At 41.3% G+C, this 16,551-nt stretch overlaps 1 protein-coding gene and 1 long non-coding RNA gene across 2 annotated transcripts in view; both read left to right on the forward strand.

The window, feature by feature from the left end:
* The first annotated feature begins 2,280 nt into the window (after positions 1-2,280).
* The window catches only part of LOC310681900 (cytosolic phospholipase A2 epsilon-like), a 40,884-nt gene continuing 26,613 nt past the window's right edge, over positions 2,281-16,551 (forward strand). The window contains exons 1-3 of the mRNA XM_083449937.1: positions 2,281-2,423; positions 4,559-4,648; positions 12,094-12,166. Of these exons, the coding sequence (XP_083306063.1) occupies positions 2,286-2,423; positions 4,559-4,648; positions 12,094-12,166 (301 nt within the window). The 5' untranslated portion in view covers positions 2,281-2,285. The remainder of the gene's footprint in view (positions 2,424-4,558; positions 4,649-12,093; positions 12,167-16,551) is intronic.
* On the forward strand, positions 14,370-16,193 carry LOC310682579. The gene is made up of 3 exons (XR_014514017.1): positions 14,370-14,532; positions 14,610-14,976; positions 15,672-16,193. It is a non-coding gene; the product is annotated as an uncharacterized lncRNA (long non-coding RNA).

Below are 16,551 nucleotides of genomic sequence, written 5' to 3' on the forward strand. Positions count from 1 at the left end.
CAATGAAAAATCATGCTGCATCTACCACAGCACATTGCAATTAAAAATCAATAAGAGACATGCCAAAACCCCCAGCAATTTTCAAGAGGTCCATGGAAGAGAACAATATGGGAACGACTGCCATAAATAATCATAATATAAAACAGAATAGACGAAATGATATAACAAACATGGTGAGAAAGAAAGGAAAATTAAACATAAATCAATAAAACCAACTTAATTAAAACCTGGCAGTCGAGCCAACAAATGGCATAATTACTTAGTTTGAATCAGAGGTTGGCAACCTAAGGCCCATGGGCCAGAAGCAGCCCATGAGGGTCACTTAACTGACCCATGAGCCATTCCCGAACCGAGCCGCCCACTTGGCAAGTCCCCGCTTCTGCGCTAAACCAGCATGACGTGGCTTGGGGACTCTCTTTTGCAGCCCCGGAAATTATATCTGCACATGTCCGCAGCGCCAGAAATAATTTATGCGCATGCCCAGACGACTGAAATCGCTTCAGCGCAGGTGCAATTTTTGGCATCTGGGCAAGCGCAGAAGCGATTTCTGGCACTGCAGACATGTGCAGACACGATTTCTAGCGTAGCGCTGCACTGGCTCGGCCCACGGAGGATCTCTACAAGAGTGATCCAACCCATGCCCAGTAAGCCTTGCCAACCCCTGGTTTGAATGAAGTAATTATGTCCCTAGATTTAAAATGGCATTGTATTAGTTTTCAGATTTAGTTTCTGTAAGCAACAATTAACCATGATAAAATGTACAAACATAAAATCAAAATAACTGAAACTTATAATCCAAGTTCCGCAAAAGCGTTCCACAGTTTAGCTCATGCCCTGGCTAGTGCTGTTAAGAAAGTAGCAACTCTTTTCAGTATCTTCTGGATAGCCTTGTTAAAGCAAAATAAGCCTAACTTTTGGCACATTGGTTAATTGGAACAATTTTCAACTGAACCAGCAAGATATTTTAAGTGTACCTATTATCTGTGTATTGGCATTGTTGATACAATGATGCTTTAGACCAGGCATATTTGGACTGTGTACACATTCCCATCTATTCTGCATCCAGCATGCTTCCACCATTGCCTTGTGAAGCCATGTATGCATTATATTAGCCACAATCCACATCTATCCTGTAGTCTCCCAAGAAAAACTGCATGTTGATGTGTCTCTCTCCACCTGCCCACAACAGATTAGATTTGTAGCCAAGACATATGAAGACATCCATGCCCCCTCTCCACCCACAGGCGTGTGCAGTGGGCAACTTGGAAATGCATCAAAAGTACAGATGCTTACAATGACATGCAAATGCTATCTGAGATGCAGGGAGTGGGTGCTGGATGACTTCCCTGCAGTTTAAGTTGATAATGTGTACACAACTTCAGTTTTGACTAACTTAAGTTTACTGATTTCAGTGGGTCTTTTCTGAGCATGACTGACTCAAGTAGAAATCTATGTCTGCTCATTGATTTTTAAAGTTTTGTCTGTGCTTTAAATATTTTTGATTCACAACAGGGGTGCCAATTTCAATAAAATACGGGGGGGGGGCAGGTAAGCCCCACCCACATAATTGATCACAAGACACAGTGCACAAACATCATTTGAATGGCAATGGCCATCAATGGGGGGCCCTCAAATATTTTATAGGGGACTGAAGGGACCTCGGCCCCTAGGAGTTGGTTCCAATGATTCACAATCTGTCTGTCAGTCTTCTAATTATCATATAATTGGATAACTTCATCACCTCATTTAGATTACTATTGTAAGGTGTCTTGAGTCTGTGCATGTTGTGGGGTAAAAGTTTTAAATTAAACCACAAAAAATTATTTCACAGGAAAACAACACCTGATGCTTTCGTCATCTAGCACAAATCGGGGGAAAGGAAGTGAGAGGGCGATGGAGAAACATCTCTAGGCAGAGCCTCCTTCGTAATTAGTGTTCTTTTCTCCTTCTTTTCATCTGAATTGGGTCACTAGAATTTGGGAAAACTGCTTTTAAATCGCTCAGAAAACAGCTGCTACCTGAGGGAGTATTCCAGCCTTGAGAGACGTTGCTCAAGTTAAATTCTTTATCTAGCACAAATCAAGAGTTCTCAAGTTACTACTGCTTGACTGTAAACAGAAATGGGAGGGAGGGAGATTAAGAAAGTACCTTTCACAACTCCATTCCTCTAGACAATGAGCCTCTTCCTTTTGTAGCTATCTTATGAACTTCCTCTTCTACCTGAGTAGGAGAAAATGGGCTGGCATCTACATTCCTAAAGGGCGGGCCTTGAGTTTAGTTTTTAGATGCCTCCTCAATTACTGTTGCCAGCACAACAGGCTGTAAGGATGTTTCAGGAGCACCTTCCAGCTCAACTGCCTTTCCCAGCTAAACATGCCTTCAATGTGCCAACCAAAACAGCATGCTGTTCCAGTTCATGTCAGGTAGGCATTCTATAAAAGAAAAAAGTATATGGGTCTACCCCCTACCCAACTCTGGATATTTTATTGAGGGTGGTTGACTTTCTGTTATTTGAGCCACCCAAGAGCTGATTCTATGGTTTTGTTCTCAATATTTTCCTTTTCATTGCTCTGTTATAATTGTTCTCTCCGTTTTATATACCTGTATTTTTCCATGTATAAGACAATGTTTTTTGCAAAAAAAAAAAAAAAAAAAAAAAGTCAAAAATTGGAGGTCGTCTTATATGGGGATGGTGAATGCACAGGGGTTTAGGCTTGGGCTCTGGGGGGGGGGGGTGGCCCAGGTGGCCTGATCTCAGGTTCAGGTTGGGGTTCACTCTCTGGCACGGGCATGGGTGGAGTTGCTCAACAACTCAAGTTGTGTCCCTGTGGTGTCCACCCCCTGCGCCAGAGGGTCATGCTCTGCTGCTTAGCACTTCCACCAACCATTCCACCACTGATGTTTAAATATATGGTACTAAATATACTGGTGCTTTGAATATTTAAGAAAATATCAACATTTTTCAGTTTTATGCTTAAAGTATTGATTTAAAAAAAAATGGGTTAAAAAAAAGGGTCGTCTTATACAGGAGGGCATCTTATACACGGAAAAATATAGTCCATTACAAAACACTACATTGCAGGAATAGCCTGGTTCCCAAGGGATCAAGAACTAGTGTTGTTGTTGTTTTGCCTGCTAACCAGAACAGCAAAGAGAGACAGGTTGTCTCCACCTATGTTGCACTGTGTATCTTGAGGAAGATAGTTAGTAGAGATGGAATGCAAATAGGATGTAATAGAGGTTCTCTGAACAAGACTGTCTGGGAAAGTAGGTTACAAATACAGTGGTACCTCCAGCTACAAACAGGATCCATTTCAGAGGCCCAGCCATATCCCGAAATCTTCGTAACCGGAGGTGCCTCTTCTTTGCTTGTGCGAGGCTTCTGCGTGAGCGCGAGCGGCAAACCCACTTCTAGGTTTGCCACATTTGCAACCCCAAAGTTACGTAACCCAAGGGTCCACTGTAGAGTCATTACTGAATGCTTGGAAACACCAAGATTCCTTAGACTTGCCAATTGGGGCTTTGAGAACTGGGAGGATAGTAACCCCGTGAGGCCCTGGCTTGGCTTTCATGCCAGAGAAGCAGGAGGGGAACATAAGGCTTCAGTAGAATGTAACATTTCTCTACAGATGCATCAGTTCTTTCATTCTCTGTTTCATTCATTTCTCCCATAGTTTAAATAGAGAGAGTGTATAGGTACCACAGTGGTGGGAATCCAGATGGAAAGTTTTAAATGCAAAGGTTTGTTCAAAAACAACAACCCAAGCATTCATGCTTTGATGACTTAGACTGCAAGCCTATACACACTTACCTGAGATGTGGGTGGAGCTGTGGTCTAAACCACTGACCCTCTTGAACTTGGGGATCATAAGGTTGGCAGTTCGAATCCGCATGATGGGGTGAGCTCCTGTCACTTTGTTCCAGCTCCTGCCAACCTAACAGTTTGAAACCATACCAGCACAAGTAGGTACCGCTGTGATGGGGACGTAAACAGTGTTTCCGTGCACTCTGGCTTCCATCACAGTGTTCTGTTGTGCCAGAAGCGGTTTAGTCTTGCTGGCCACATGACCCAGAAAGCTGTCTGCGGACAAACACCGGCTCCCTCAGCCTGAAAGCGGAGATGAGCGCCACACCCCATAGTCAAATTTGACTGGAATTAACCCTCCAGGGGTCCTTTACCTTTACCTTTTACGCACTTACCTGCAAGCAAGCTTCTTGGATTTACTTCTGAGTAGACAAGTGACTGCACTTTAAAACTGAAAAGATGGCATTATGCCAAAGGGAAGGGTGTCATTTACATTCTTTTTACCTTTTCCTGCAACTCAGCATTCCCAGTCAAGAATATGTGCCCAAAATCATCCACTGATTAGTTTTTTTAGTGTTGGCTCTCACTACTTGCTAAACCAGGTATTTAATAACCAACACCTCTACTTCAGAATTTCAACATTTCTTTCTGTTTGAAGTGCATGCTATTGCAACATGATAAAGTTGTTGGTTTACATACACAGTTTATCTTTTTGAACGTTGTCTCCTTTCTGTCCCTTTGCCTCCCTCACAGGACTTCAGTATAAATGCATATCCCGTGGAAACCCTGGAAAATGAACCCATGAACCTGTGCAATGAAGTGCACTGTAATTCTCAATACAAGGTATGGTGGGCATTTAGAATTGGGGCAGGGGCGCTTGTATGTCATTTCTGGAATGAAATAATCAAAGAAGGGTAAAGGATGAAAACTACTTACTAAGTATCTGAACAGATGAACAATACGCAGTTTTGGATGTGGGACCTTTGAACTGGTTTGCCTTATTTATATAGTCTCTGTAGATTTTAATCTGTTGCAATTGTCCCATAACTTTAGAATCTGCAGTTCTGAAGTTTATGCATTGAAACTTCTATTATATTTCAATTTGTGTCATTAGGATTCTTACCATAGTGTGATCTGGGCCCTATCCTGTAAGCTCACTTGGGGCACATGTTCGATGTGTACACACGATACGTTAGTTAAAGTGGGGGCAGTTTAAAGGAAGATAAGGGGCCGTATTTCCTCATTTATTTATTTACTCATTCATTCATTAAGACATTTATATTTCATCCTTCTCATGTAAAAATATCACTCTTTGTATTTTTCAAGATGAAACATTTATAAAACTATATCTATACACACACACACACACACACATACACACACATACCTACAGTGACCAGCAGTTTAAAAACCACAGAAACATTGTCCGCCACATAAAATAAAACTCTTCTGGAATAAAAAGGTATTCAGTAGCTGGTGAAAAAAAACAGTGAGGGAAGGGCAACCTGTATTTCAGATGTTGCAGTCACTAAGAAGGCCCTGTCTCTTGTCCTATCTAGCTGGGCTTCCCCCACCCCAGGAGGTTCCCAGAGAATCCCTCTCTTGCTGATCCTAGAGGCCAGGATAGCATGGGAGGACAACATCCTTAAGGCACCCCAGACCAAAGATTTAGTGCTTGAAAGGCAATGCCCAACATTTTGACTTGTGCCAGGGAGAAAATTGGAAACCAGTACAGTTGTTCCAAGATTGGTGCAATGTGATCCTATGGTGCAATGTGACCCACCAGGAACTTTGCAGCTGCTTTTGGGACCAGTGGACACTTCTGCAACTTCTTCAGAGACAGACCCATATAGAGTGTTCAATTCAGTAACCCAGCATAGATATAACTAAGACATATGTTGTCATGCCCAGGTCTCATTGCCACTGGAAAGTCTGCAGCTAGAGCTGCCAAGAATGGCATACCATTATAGGCTCAGATCCAGCAGAGGGCCCAGACTCTGAGTTGCTATCATTTTTAACTCAGTCTCTAGCCCTTTGACAATGAAAGCTATCAAGCAAACTGTGTAGGCAACCATTCGAAGCAACTGCTTTCTGAAATATGTTACTGTGCCTAGTAAATAAAGTCAGAGCTATGACCGGAATGCTATAGAGAAATTTATTGTCACACAATTATGAAGAAAACCTCCAAATGGCTTCAGAACAACCCAGGAAATTCCTTCTTCAGACAATGGAGAAGAAAATTTGAAGCTCACCCCCCTTTCTTTTTGAGGGGAGGGAGTCTTTGGTGTATGTCTCAGGGTGCTTCCATACTGTCACTATTGGGGGGGGGGGGAGATTCAAACATACTGGCAAATTCACATTGCACAATTATTGTTGATTGGGAAGTCCTTCGCAACAAGCCCACTTCCCCAAACAATAAGGCTTCTGCAATAAGGAAAGTGTTGGGGAAAGGCAGTGGAAAGTGTGGGATCATGCCTGCTTTGATGCAACAAATCTTGCTTTTCAAAAAAATCAGGATGAAAGTTCGTTAAATAGTCAACATCATCAATTTTCCCAACAAATGGAGATGAATGCTCAGTAAACAGGTTGTCTGGAAGCGACCTCACATGAGCTTTTCTCTGCATTCAGATAATGCAGGAGGACTTTCTGGTTCATTTTGAAGTTTCTACAAAACTTTCTTTTGCCTACCCTAGTTGAGATGTGGTTGTTGCCAGTAGAAAACAAATGAGAAATCCAGGTTTTTAGTGTTCAGGTGACTGGGTAGTAAGGTGTTCACTCAAAAGCAAAAGGATGCAACAATGAAAGGATTTCATGCTCTAACTGTTAAATAAATTCTGAACATTAGTATGAAAACATAAAACCTGCAAGTACAAATCAATCAATTGGAGGGTTGTGTTTTTTTTAATGGTTAAGAAAGTGTGGGTTATGCCAACCTTGTGAAATAGCCCAGTAATACAAATGCTGCTGTGGGGGACTGAGAGGAAGTATTTATTTAATACACTGCTTGATTATAAACAGCAGCAGCAGCAGCACCCTCAAAGCGGCTTACAAAAAGATAAAACAATGAAATCAAGAAAAATTCACAGTGATACTTTAGAAAATACAAAAGTCAAAATATTAAATAAATTAAAAGTAGTATATGACTACCTTGTATTCCATTGTGGTTATCCCTGGAATTGTTCAGGAGAATTGGGAGAGGTTGTGCGGTCCCTGGGCTGCTGCCTGGATGCAGTAGGGGGGTGGAAGATAAGCTGAGCGTCAATCCTGCCAAGATAGTGGAAATGTAGAAGTGTTTCAGATAAATTGGGGAAGGAAGGAAGGAGATTTGTCTGGCATGTCTTGTTTTTGAGAAATCCATACTGAGTCTTAGTAATCGCAGCATCATTTTCTAGGTGCTCACAGAATGATAGTTGAATGATCGATTCCAGGACCTTTCCTGGTATCAAACTCACCGGTCAGTAGTTACCTGGGTTTTCCTCCCCCTCCCACCTTGAAGATGGGGACAGCATTTGCTCACTTCCAGTTTGCAGGAACCCCACTTGATCTCCAAGAATTCTCAAAGATTATAGACAGAGTTTCTGAGATGACACCCACAAACTCCTTTAGTACCCTTGAGTGCAGTTCCTCAGGCCCTGGAGATCTGAATTCATTTAAAGTAGCTAGGTGATCCTTTATCATCTCTTTTACTATCTTGGGCTGCAGTTCCATCCTTGCATTGTTAATTCTGATACCACCAGTTTGGGCGCTGCTTTTTGGGGGGTAAAGACAGAGACAAAGTAGGTGTTGGGTGTTCCACCTTCTCTCTGTCAGCCAATAGCATTTCTCCATCTTTTCCATGCAGAAGACCTACTCCTTGCTTATTCTTCCTCTTGCTTTGAACATAGCCAAATAAACATTTTAAAATTATTTTTAACTTCTCTTGCAAGCCTGAGTTCATTCTGAGCTTTGGCCTGCCTGACCTTCTCCATGCAATTGTTGGCTACTTATGTATACTCTTCCTTTCTTCTTTCTTCTTTCTTCCATTTCTTACACTTCCCCTTCTTACAACTCAGCTCATCTGTAAGCTCCTTATGCATCCACACTGGTTTCTTTCAGTACTTCCTACATTTCTTTCTTTTTGAAATCAACTTTCTTAAAGTCCAGAGTGCAAGTCCGACTGCACTCAGTTTTCCCTTGCCTTTGTATAATTAAACACTAGAGGTCATGATCACTTCCTCCTAAGGTTCCCAGTACAGTGGTGCCTCGCAAGACGAAAAGAATCCGTTCTGCGAGTCTCTTCGTCTTGCGGGTTTTTTTGTCTTGCGAAGCAAGCCCATTAGCGGATTAGCGCTATTAGCGGTTTAGCGGCTATTAGCAGCTATTAAAGGCTTAAGGGATTAGCGGATTAGCTGCTAAAAGGCTATTAGCGGCTATTAAAGGTTTAAGGGATTAGCGGATTAGCTGCTAAAAGGCTATTAGCGGCTTAGATCAGCTGATAAGTGGCTTAGATCAGCTGTTTAGCGGCTTAGCAAACAGCTGTTAAGCGGCTTAGGGGCTTGGGAAAAAGGGGGGGAGGGGAAAAAAACCCCAGGAATCGCAAGGCATTTTCGTCTTGCGAGGCAAGCCCATAGCAAATTCGTTTTGCGAAGCACCTCCAAAACGGAAAACCCTTTCATCTAGCGGGTTTTCCGTCTTGCGAGGCATTCGTCTTGCGGGGCACCACTGTACTTTCATTTTGTCAGTCACTTCCTCCCTGTTAGTGAGGACCAAGTCCAAGAGAGATGACCCCCTAGTTGTTTCTCCCATCTTCTGCAAAGCACAATTGTCAGTGAGGCAATTGAAGAATTTGTTGGCCCTTACATTCTTGGCAGAGTTTGCATTCCAACAGATATACCATGGTGGTTCAAGTCACACAACTCTCCTTTTTTAATGTTTGGTAATCTGCTGTTGCAAGGCATCATCCAAGTCTTCAGTTTGGCTTGGAGGTCTATAGCAGTAAGGTAGCTCTTGTTTCCATCTTCTCCATTTTTTACTCTTATACACTCAATCTGCCTTCCATACTCCAAGTCATTGATCTATTCACAAGTGTACATATCATTTGCATACAATGGTACTCTTCCTCTCTTCCTGTTTGGTCTATTCCATTGGAACAGGTTATACCCCTCAGTTTCTACATTCCAGTCATGAGTCTCATCCCATGAGGTTTCAGTAATATCTATTAGGCCATATTGGCAACCTTGATTAAGAGCTCAAATTCTTCTTGCTTGTTTCTCATACTCTGCATTAGTATAGAGACAACTGAAACCATGAGACTTTCATCCACACACTGATACCTCTGTTCCCCTCAGAGTGACAGGAATCATTCTGTACACTATACTTTCCACTGGCACCTCAGTGTGTTCTGGAGTTTGCAACTACTGTTATTGCTACTCTGGCCAAGAAATGTCCAAAGTTAGGACATGGAATCAGTTTTGCAGCTCCATTTGTGCCCACTCCCCAACTTTGATCTGTGGAACTGGCACTGCTACAGGTGCCACATAATGTGATTCAGCATTTATAAGAAATCATTTTTTAGTTTAGCAGCAACCATACTTTGGAACTCCCTGCCTTAAAAAACACACACAAAAAACCTATGACAACAATTACACATTCAGCAATTACAAATTAAAGAAACAATAAAAACAATAATAAGATCAGAATTAGAGATGGGAAGGCCTGGGGGGGGACCAGAAAGATGAGGGGGGACACCAATTTTATTCCTCTTTTCCCCTGTTTTTCCCATTTCCCCTCTCCTCCCCCCCCCCATTTCCCCTGTTTCCCCTTGTTTTTCCCTGTTTTCCCCCCAAAGCTGTCTTTTTTCCAGAGAAATTGAAAAAAACAGTTTGATATGGTTTGACTATTCCACCCCCCCCCATTTCCCCCCAGAAAAAAACGGCTTTGGGAAGAAAATGGAAAAAAACTTGTCCCCCCCCCCCACTCCAATTTTTCCGTTTCCCCCCCAGGCCTTTCCATCTTTAATCAGAATTACAACCATTTGTAGTACACTAATACATTAAATATATATATGGCAGATTTATTTTGGTTTCCCAGACAACTCCCTGCCTAGTGATATCAGGCAAGCACCCTCTCTGTATGTTTTTTGATACCTGCTTAAAACATTTTTATTTATGCAAACCTACCCAGACACGTATATTTTGTTGTGTTTTAATTTCTTTTACTGTTAAGTTGAATGATGTTCAAATGTTTTTAATTGTTTCAAACTGTTTAATTTATAATGTTCTTGTAAACTGCTTACTGTAGAGGTTTTACTATAATCAAGTGGTAGATGCATCTTGTTAAGTAAAATAAATAAGTATGATTATTCCAGGGATTTATTTTTTTCGGACTTCTCCCCATTAGCTAATGTGCTGCTATTCTCTCTTTTTTAAAATCATTTTTATTGAGTTTTTTCTCTCATAACAATATCTGCAATCATTACATTACATTCAAGTTTCACTTTCCCCCTTTCCCTACTGTCTTCCCTCAACTTCCGTCCTTGGTTTATTACCTCTCATATTACAATCTGATGTTTGTATATACTTCCATATTGTCATACTACAGTGGTACCTCGGGTTAAGAACTTACCGTAATTTGTTCTGGAGGTCTGTTCTTAACCTGAAACTGTTCTTAACCTGAAGCACCACTTTAGCTAATGGGGCCTCCTGCTGCTGCTCTGCCGTTGCTGCACGATTTCTGTTCTCATCCTGAAGCAAAGTTCTTAACCCGAGGTAACATTTCTAACCCGAGGTAATATTTCCAGCAGAGTCTGTAACCTGAAGCGTATGTAACCTGAAGTGCATGTAACCTGAGGTACCACTGTATTATGTTCTTTGTTCTTTACAAATAAAATTGCAAATGTTTATTTAAATCCTGCCAGTGACTCTATTGTGCTGCTATTCTCTACATTAGTGTCATATTTGTACCCGTTGATGAAAAATTAGGTCCAACCTGAGAACCATGAGAGTCCAAAAGACACAGAAATTGACTTGAACTGGAAACACCTTGTTCCATGTGCCTGATGAGCCATAGATGGAAGAGATTAGATACGGGCAAAGTATTGTCTTTCAACTGCAATTCCTCTTATGTAGAAGATTAGTGGCCCAGCTCATAGAGATGTTATGAAGACAAACCAGATAGGGACTATAAATCATCTCCCCCATTTGAAGTGCTATATAAGCGATAAATAACAATTATGTCAGCAGCAACCTGCCCATCAACTTCACTCAGAACCCCACCCACAGGAAAGAACAGTTAGGAGTAGCGCTTGGGAATGCTTAGTTCTGATGACGAGGATTATGATCAAACACCTTTCCTACAGGAAATGATGAATGCCATTTCATATCTAGGATGGCTACACTTTAATGGTGTAGGAGGCACTTTCTTTTGGACATTAAATAAAAAAGAGTAATATCACATGAGAAATTACGTCATAGCTTCCAGCTGAATTCCATGTGACATTTAGAGTGAACAGGAAAGATAAAGGAATTGCACGACTCCTCATAAGATGCACCCTGATATCAACTGGCCAAAGAATATCCCTAAACCTCTGAGAGCAGAAGACAGGGAATAAATGTCAGCTGAAGCAGGCATCCTTCAGTTGTCCAGTTGCTTGAAGCATCAGTGCTGGGTGTTATTTAAAAGTGAAACAAAACAAAACAAAAATAGGGTGGGGTATTAAAATGAATTTAATACCCAAAAGAAAAGATACTTCCATAGTGTTGAATTCATTCTTGCTTGTTGTTGTTGTTGTTGTTGTTGTTAAGTATTTGCTTTAGGGTCAAATGGTGTTTGTTCAGTTATAATGGAAGAAAGTGGTCCAAACAGAATTCGCTATTTGGAAATCAGCGAATAACCTGGGAGTAATGGTGGTTAATTCCATCTTTCAGAGCTTTCATTATTATTTGCTATTGAAAACCGGTGCCACTTGGTGATCTGAACACGCCAAGGACATGGAGAATGTGCGCTTCATTCTTTAGCCTAGACCAGGGGTTGTCAACCTGGTCCCTACTGCCCACTAGTGGGCGATTTAGGTGGGCACAAGCTGAATCCTCCTTCCATCTAGCGCTGGTGGGCGGTAAGGAAATTTTGCCATGAAGAAAGATGCATTAGTGGGCGGTAGGTATAAAAAGGTTGACTACCCCTGGTCTAGACAATTACTTATATGTAGTTTTGCAGAATTATTAACCATTGGTTAGCTTGCTGCTCTGCTAGGTACTTGATTATCCAAACACAATTTAATATTCATCCTTTGCTTTGCTGTTTTTCAGCAGCTGGAAGAATTTCCTTGCAACTTGCTTACTGTAAGAGTCATACGAATGAGAAATCTTCGCCAAGCTGATTTCTGTGAGTGTTCTTCCTTTCCTGTTTCATATTGCTTTTAGAGTTCACTCACTCTTGATAGTTGGCACATCTAGCTTCATATGCGCTGCAGGATTTCATAGCTGACAAGATAAATTGCATAGGAAACTGTATTTATATCAGTGCCCAAGTATGGCTTGCTTGCTCATAAACTCTTAAGTTGGGTAAGATAACTATTTGCACTGTTTGTGGGTGGAAAGGAGAACAGGAGAATAAACTGGTTTGCCTGGTTTGCCTTGCAAAAGATCTGGTGAAACTATGGAACAGGGGGGAAAGCAGAGTGGTAGGGATTGTTTTGGCTTAGGCTGCAACCTCTACACATTTACCTAGGAGTAAATCCCATTGAATTTAATGGGGCTTATTTCTGAGTTGGCGTGCATAGGATTGCACCATTAATCACAAACAGGCTGATCTCATATGGTGATGCTAAAGGCATTTGAGTAGTCCCCAAGTTTATTTGAAATGTCCACAAAATTGGTCTCTTTAATATATGGAGGTTCCTTAGAAAAGGAGAAAGAGACCTCAGATATTCTCACAATCACTTTTCCTCAGAGAACTTATAGCAGGTCATGTCCAGGCCAGTATTATCTGCTCTGACTGGCAACAGCTCTCCAATCTAAGGATGGGGAAGAAATTCAATGCCATTCACATTTAAAGCTGAATTTATCAAACAGCCTTCAAAATTCACACTTATCTGAATTTTGTGCCATTAGTGAAAATGGCAGACAAAACAACATTATATTAGTAGAAATTGCTTGCCAAAATGCTTACATTAGTCAAAACTGTGTACAAAAACATGTTTATTGGAGAAATTCACACTAAAATGCTAAAGAATTTTCCCGAGCCTCTTTTAAAAAACTGCAAATTGCAGCAGAAATGGGAAGATCAGGTTTTAGGATTGGGAGAACGAGAAACTGAAATAACAGGTATTGGCAGATCCTTCCATCCTTACCAGCGTCTTAAGCAAAGGCCTTTTCCATCACCTGCAACCTGATCTTTCTTTTAACTGAAGATGCTACAAATTGAACCTGAGGAATTGTGCAAGCAAAGCAAGTGCTCTGCCATTAGGCTATGTCCTCTATCTCAAGAGAGGTGCTCTCCATGAATAAATCAATCTCTAGCTACCTATATGACAGGCATGAATACTGACCACTGTACTAATGTGGACCTGAAGCCCACCCTGCTTTATGGAGAAGTGAACTGCCGCATAACCCACAGATCTAAGGGATATCTGAGATGTCAATCTCAAATAACCTAAGGTGGCAATTATGGGCTTTGTTACCTCCTGCCCTTATGGAGAAGTCACCAGAAGCCTGCATCCAGGAGGTAGTGCACCACACGATGTCCAGCCCAGTCATATGGAGATATTCAATCCAGTTCTGCATGTCCCTGGGAGCCATTGATACCAAAAGGAGGACTCTATGCATGGAGTACCAGTTTTTAAATGTGACATCACTTGCGTGAGGGCAATGCCCATGTAGAATAATTTAGTTGAATGCTGCCCCATAGAACATGGAGTTGGAAGAGACCCTGAGAATCATCTAACCCAACTCCCTGCTATGCAGAAATCTTCTGCATGGTGAATGACCATCCAACCTCTGCTTGAAAACCTCCAAGGAAGGAGAGTCCACCACCACCTGTGGGAGACTGTTCCACTGTCAAACAGCTCTTACTGACAGAAAGTTATTCCTGATGTTTAGTCGGAATCTCCTTTCTTGTAACTTGAAGCCATTAGTTCAAGTCCTACCCTCCAGAGCAGGGGAAAACAAGCTGTTCCCTCTTCCATGTGACAGCCCTTGAGATATTTGAAGATGGCTATCATATCTCCTCTCAGTCTCCTCTTTTCCAGGCAAAACATACCCAGCTCCTTCAAGCACTCCTCCTAAGGCTTATTTTCCAGACCCTTGATCATTTTGGTTGCCTTCCTCTGCACATGTTCCTTCTTGTCAATATCTTTCTTAAATTGTGGTACCCAGAACTGGATACAGTACTCCAGGTGTGGTCTGACCAAAGCAGAATAGAACAGTGCTATTACTTTTATTGGGCCATTCTGTTGATACAGCCTAGAAAAACATTAGGGGTTTTTTTTGTGTCTTTGTTTTGTTGCTGCTGCTGCATCACACTGTTGACTCATGTTAAGCTTGTGGTATACTAAAACCCCTAGGAAATTCAGGTATCCCCCATTTTATATCTGTGCAGCTGGTTCTTCCTGCCTAAATCTAGAACCATGCATTTGTCCCTTTTGAAATTCATTTTGTTAGTTTGGGCCCAGTTCTCCAATCTTCTGGTTCCATCTTCTGCAACATTAGCTACCCCTCCCAGTTTGATGTCCTCTCAATTCCTTTGTCCATGTTGTTTATAAAGATGTTAAACAATGGCAGGCCCAGGACAGAAACCTGTAGCATTCCACTTGTCACATTTTTCCAAGGATGAGGAAGAACCATTAGTGAGTACTCAGTTTTGAGTTGAATGTGCTTAAGGACACACAGGTGAGAACCCTGGCTTATCAGGGAGAATTTCCAAGCAAATTCAGTCAAACATATTGAAAAACCCTCTTCAGACATTTGAGCTAATTGTGCAAAGATCCAAAAGAGTAGTTAGTGTGTCACAATACATCAGAGGTGGACCCTGCATGTGAATTCTGTCCCCACCCCCAGCATAACTCTTCCTGCGTTAGGCAAACATCTGAACATTGCTACTGTCTTTATAATTTACTTTAGGTTTCTGAAATAAAAGAGTAGTTCACAGGGAACAATGTGCATAGGACAGCATGATATAACCACAAATAAAAAAAGGTTGTATAAAAAGGTTGCACAGATGCATTGAGATATCACAAAGGCGTATTTGCTGGCTTGATGACGCCTACAATCACATGTTAAATACCAGTGAACATATGGTAGTTTGCTATTTGTGGACTGGTGATAGAAATAATGTTCCAGCTAGAGAACATCACCAAAGTCACATTCAGGAATTCTTAAATTGCATGCATAAGAAGAGGCATCCCAGCCCTGCTCTCTCTCTCCCCCCCCCCCCCCCATGGAAGATCTGAATAGGAATTATAGGTGTGTTTGGCACAATACAGTTTTGCTCCTCCCCGCAGTAAGGAGATTGTGCAAGGCTCCAGATTACAGGAGCAACCACAAGATGTTCAGCTGAAGTGCTTACAGCTAGAGATGTTACAAGGCAATTCTCCCCATTCCATCCTGTATTTGCAACATGCAGCGCTGTTTTCCATTCTGCTGCAGTTGGTCTTCTGTTATTTGTCTCACTGTCCTCTGTGGCAAAATCATCCGCACTATAGTTTATTAAGGGTACTGAGAACTATAGCTCTGTGAAGTGGAAGCTACAGTTCCCAGGATTCTTTGGGGGAAGTCAAATGCTTTAAATGTGTGTTGGATGTTATTCCACCCCATTCATTTCAGCACAAAGGAAACACAATGCAAATCGGAAGGGGTTGTAACCAATTACATTTGTGGACTGAAAACAACAGCAGCTGCAAATATCAATTGTATCTGTAGGATTTATTTCTGTTCTGGACAGGGGACAAATAAGCAAACAAATATGCAGTCTATTTTCCAATGTTTGTTTTCATTTAAATTCCCTTACATTCCTACTTACAACCCCTCTTCAGACTTTCCCATATGAAAGGCTGACATGCAACCCGCCCCCCCCCCCACCCGCATAAATACAGTTTAGGAACTTCTGAATAGATTTGCAACAAATGTATTTGTCAATATATTGGAAATGGTCATATGAACAGGAGTTGCAGTTGGTTTATTTGCATACCTTTTTGTTTTGGGTGTTCCCAAATTAATGGTTTATGTCTCTGTGATTTTAGTTTAAGTAGCTTGGCATTAATGTTAGGGTGGATACAACAACACTGTCATGAAGCTTCCTACATTGCTTTATATAATGTGGCCACATTATTATAATAAATGAACTGAGCTGAGATGTAATGAGCCTTGTGTGGTCCTTCTGTCTAAGGTCTTCTTCAGTATTGCTGTAAGGAGAAGTCTAGAAGCATTTGTTTCTGTTTAACCACAGTTTGTTCTTCAATTTGTAAATCAACTAACTGTGGTTGATGTAAATGAATCTGAAACATCATAATGTTGTTTGAGGCAAGCCAATCTGAAACCATGGTTTACCATGACATCCAAATGTAGCCAGTGTTGCCTCTATTTGAATTACCCATCCAACAACCTAAACCAGGACTGCACACTGTAAAATGTAACACTTTCTTATTGTCAAGGCCAATGAAAACGGAATAACATCAATTGGTCACAGTGTAGAGATTTATTTAAATTGTTATCTGTGGTAGATGTCTGCAGTTCAATTCATATTATATCTAATAAGCTCACAAATTTGTGTTC

Source organism: Podarcis tiliguerta (genome assembly GCF_965153285.1).
Source record: "Podarcis tiliguerta genome assembly, chromosome: 1".
In the NCBI taxonomy this organism is placed as follows: domain Eukaryota; kingdom Metazoa; phylum Chordata; class Lepidosauria; order Squamata; family Lacertidae; genus Podarcis; species Podarcis tiliguerta.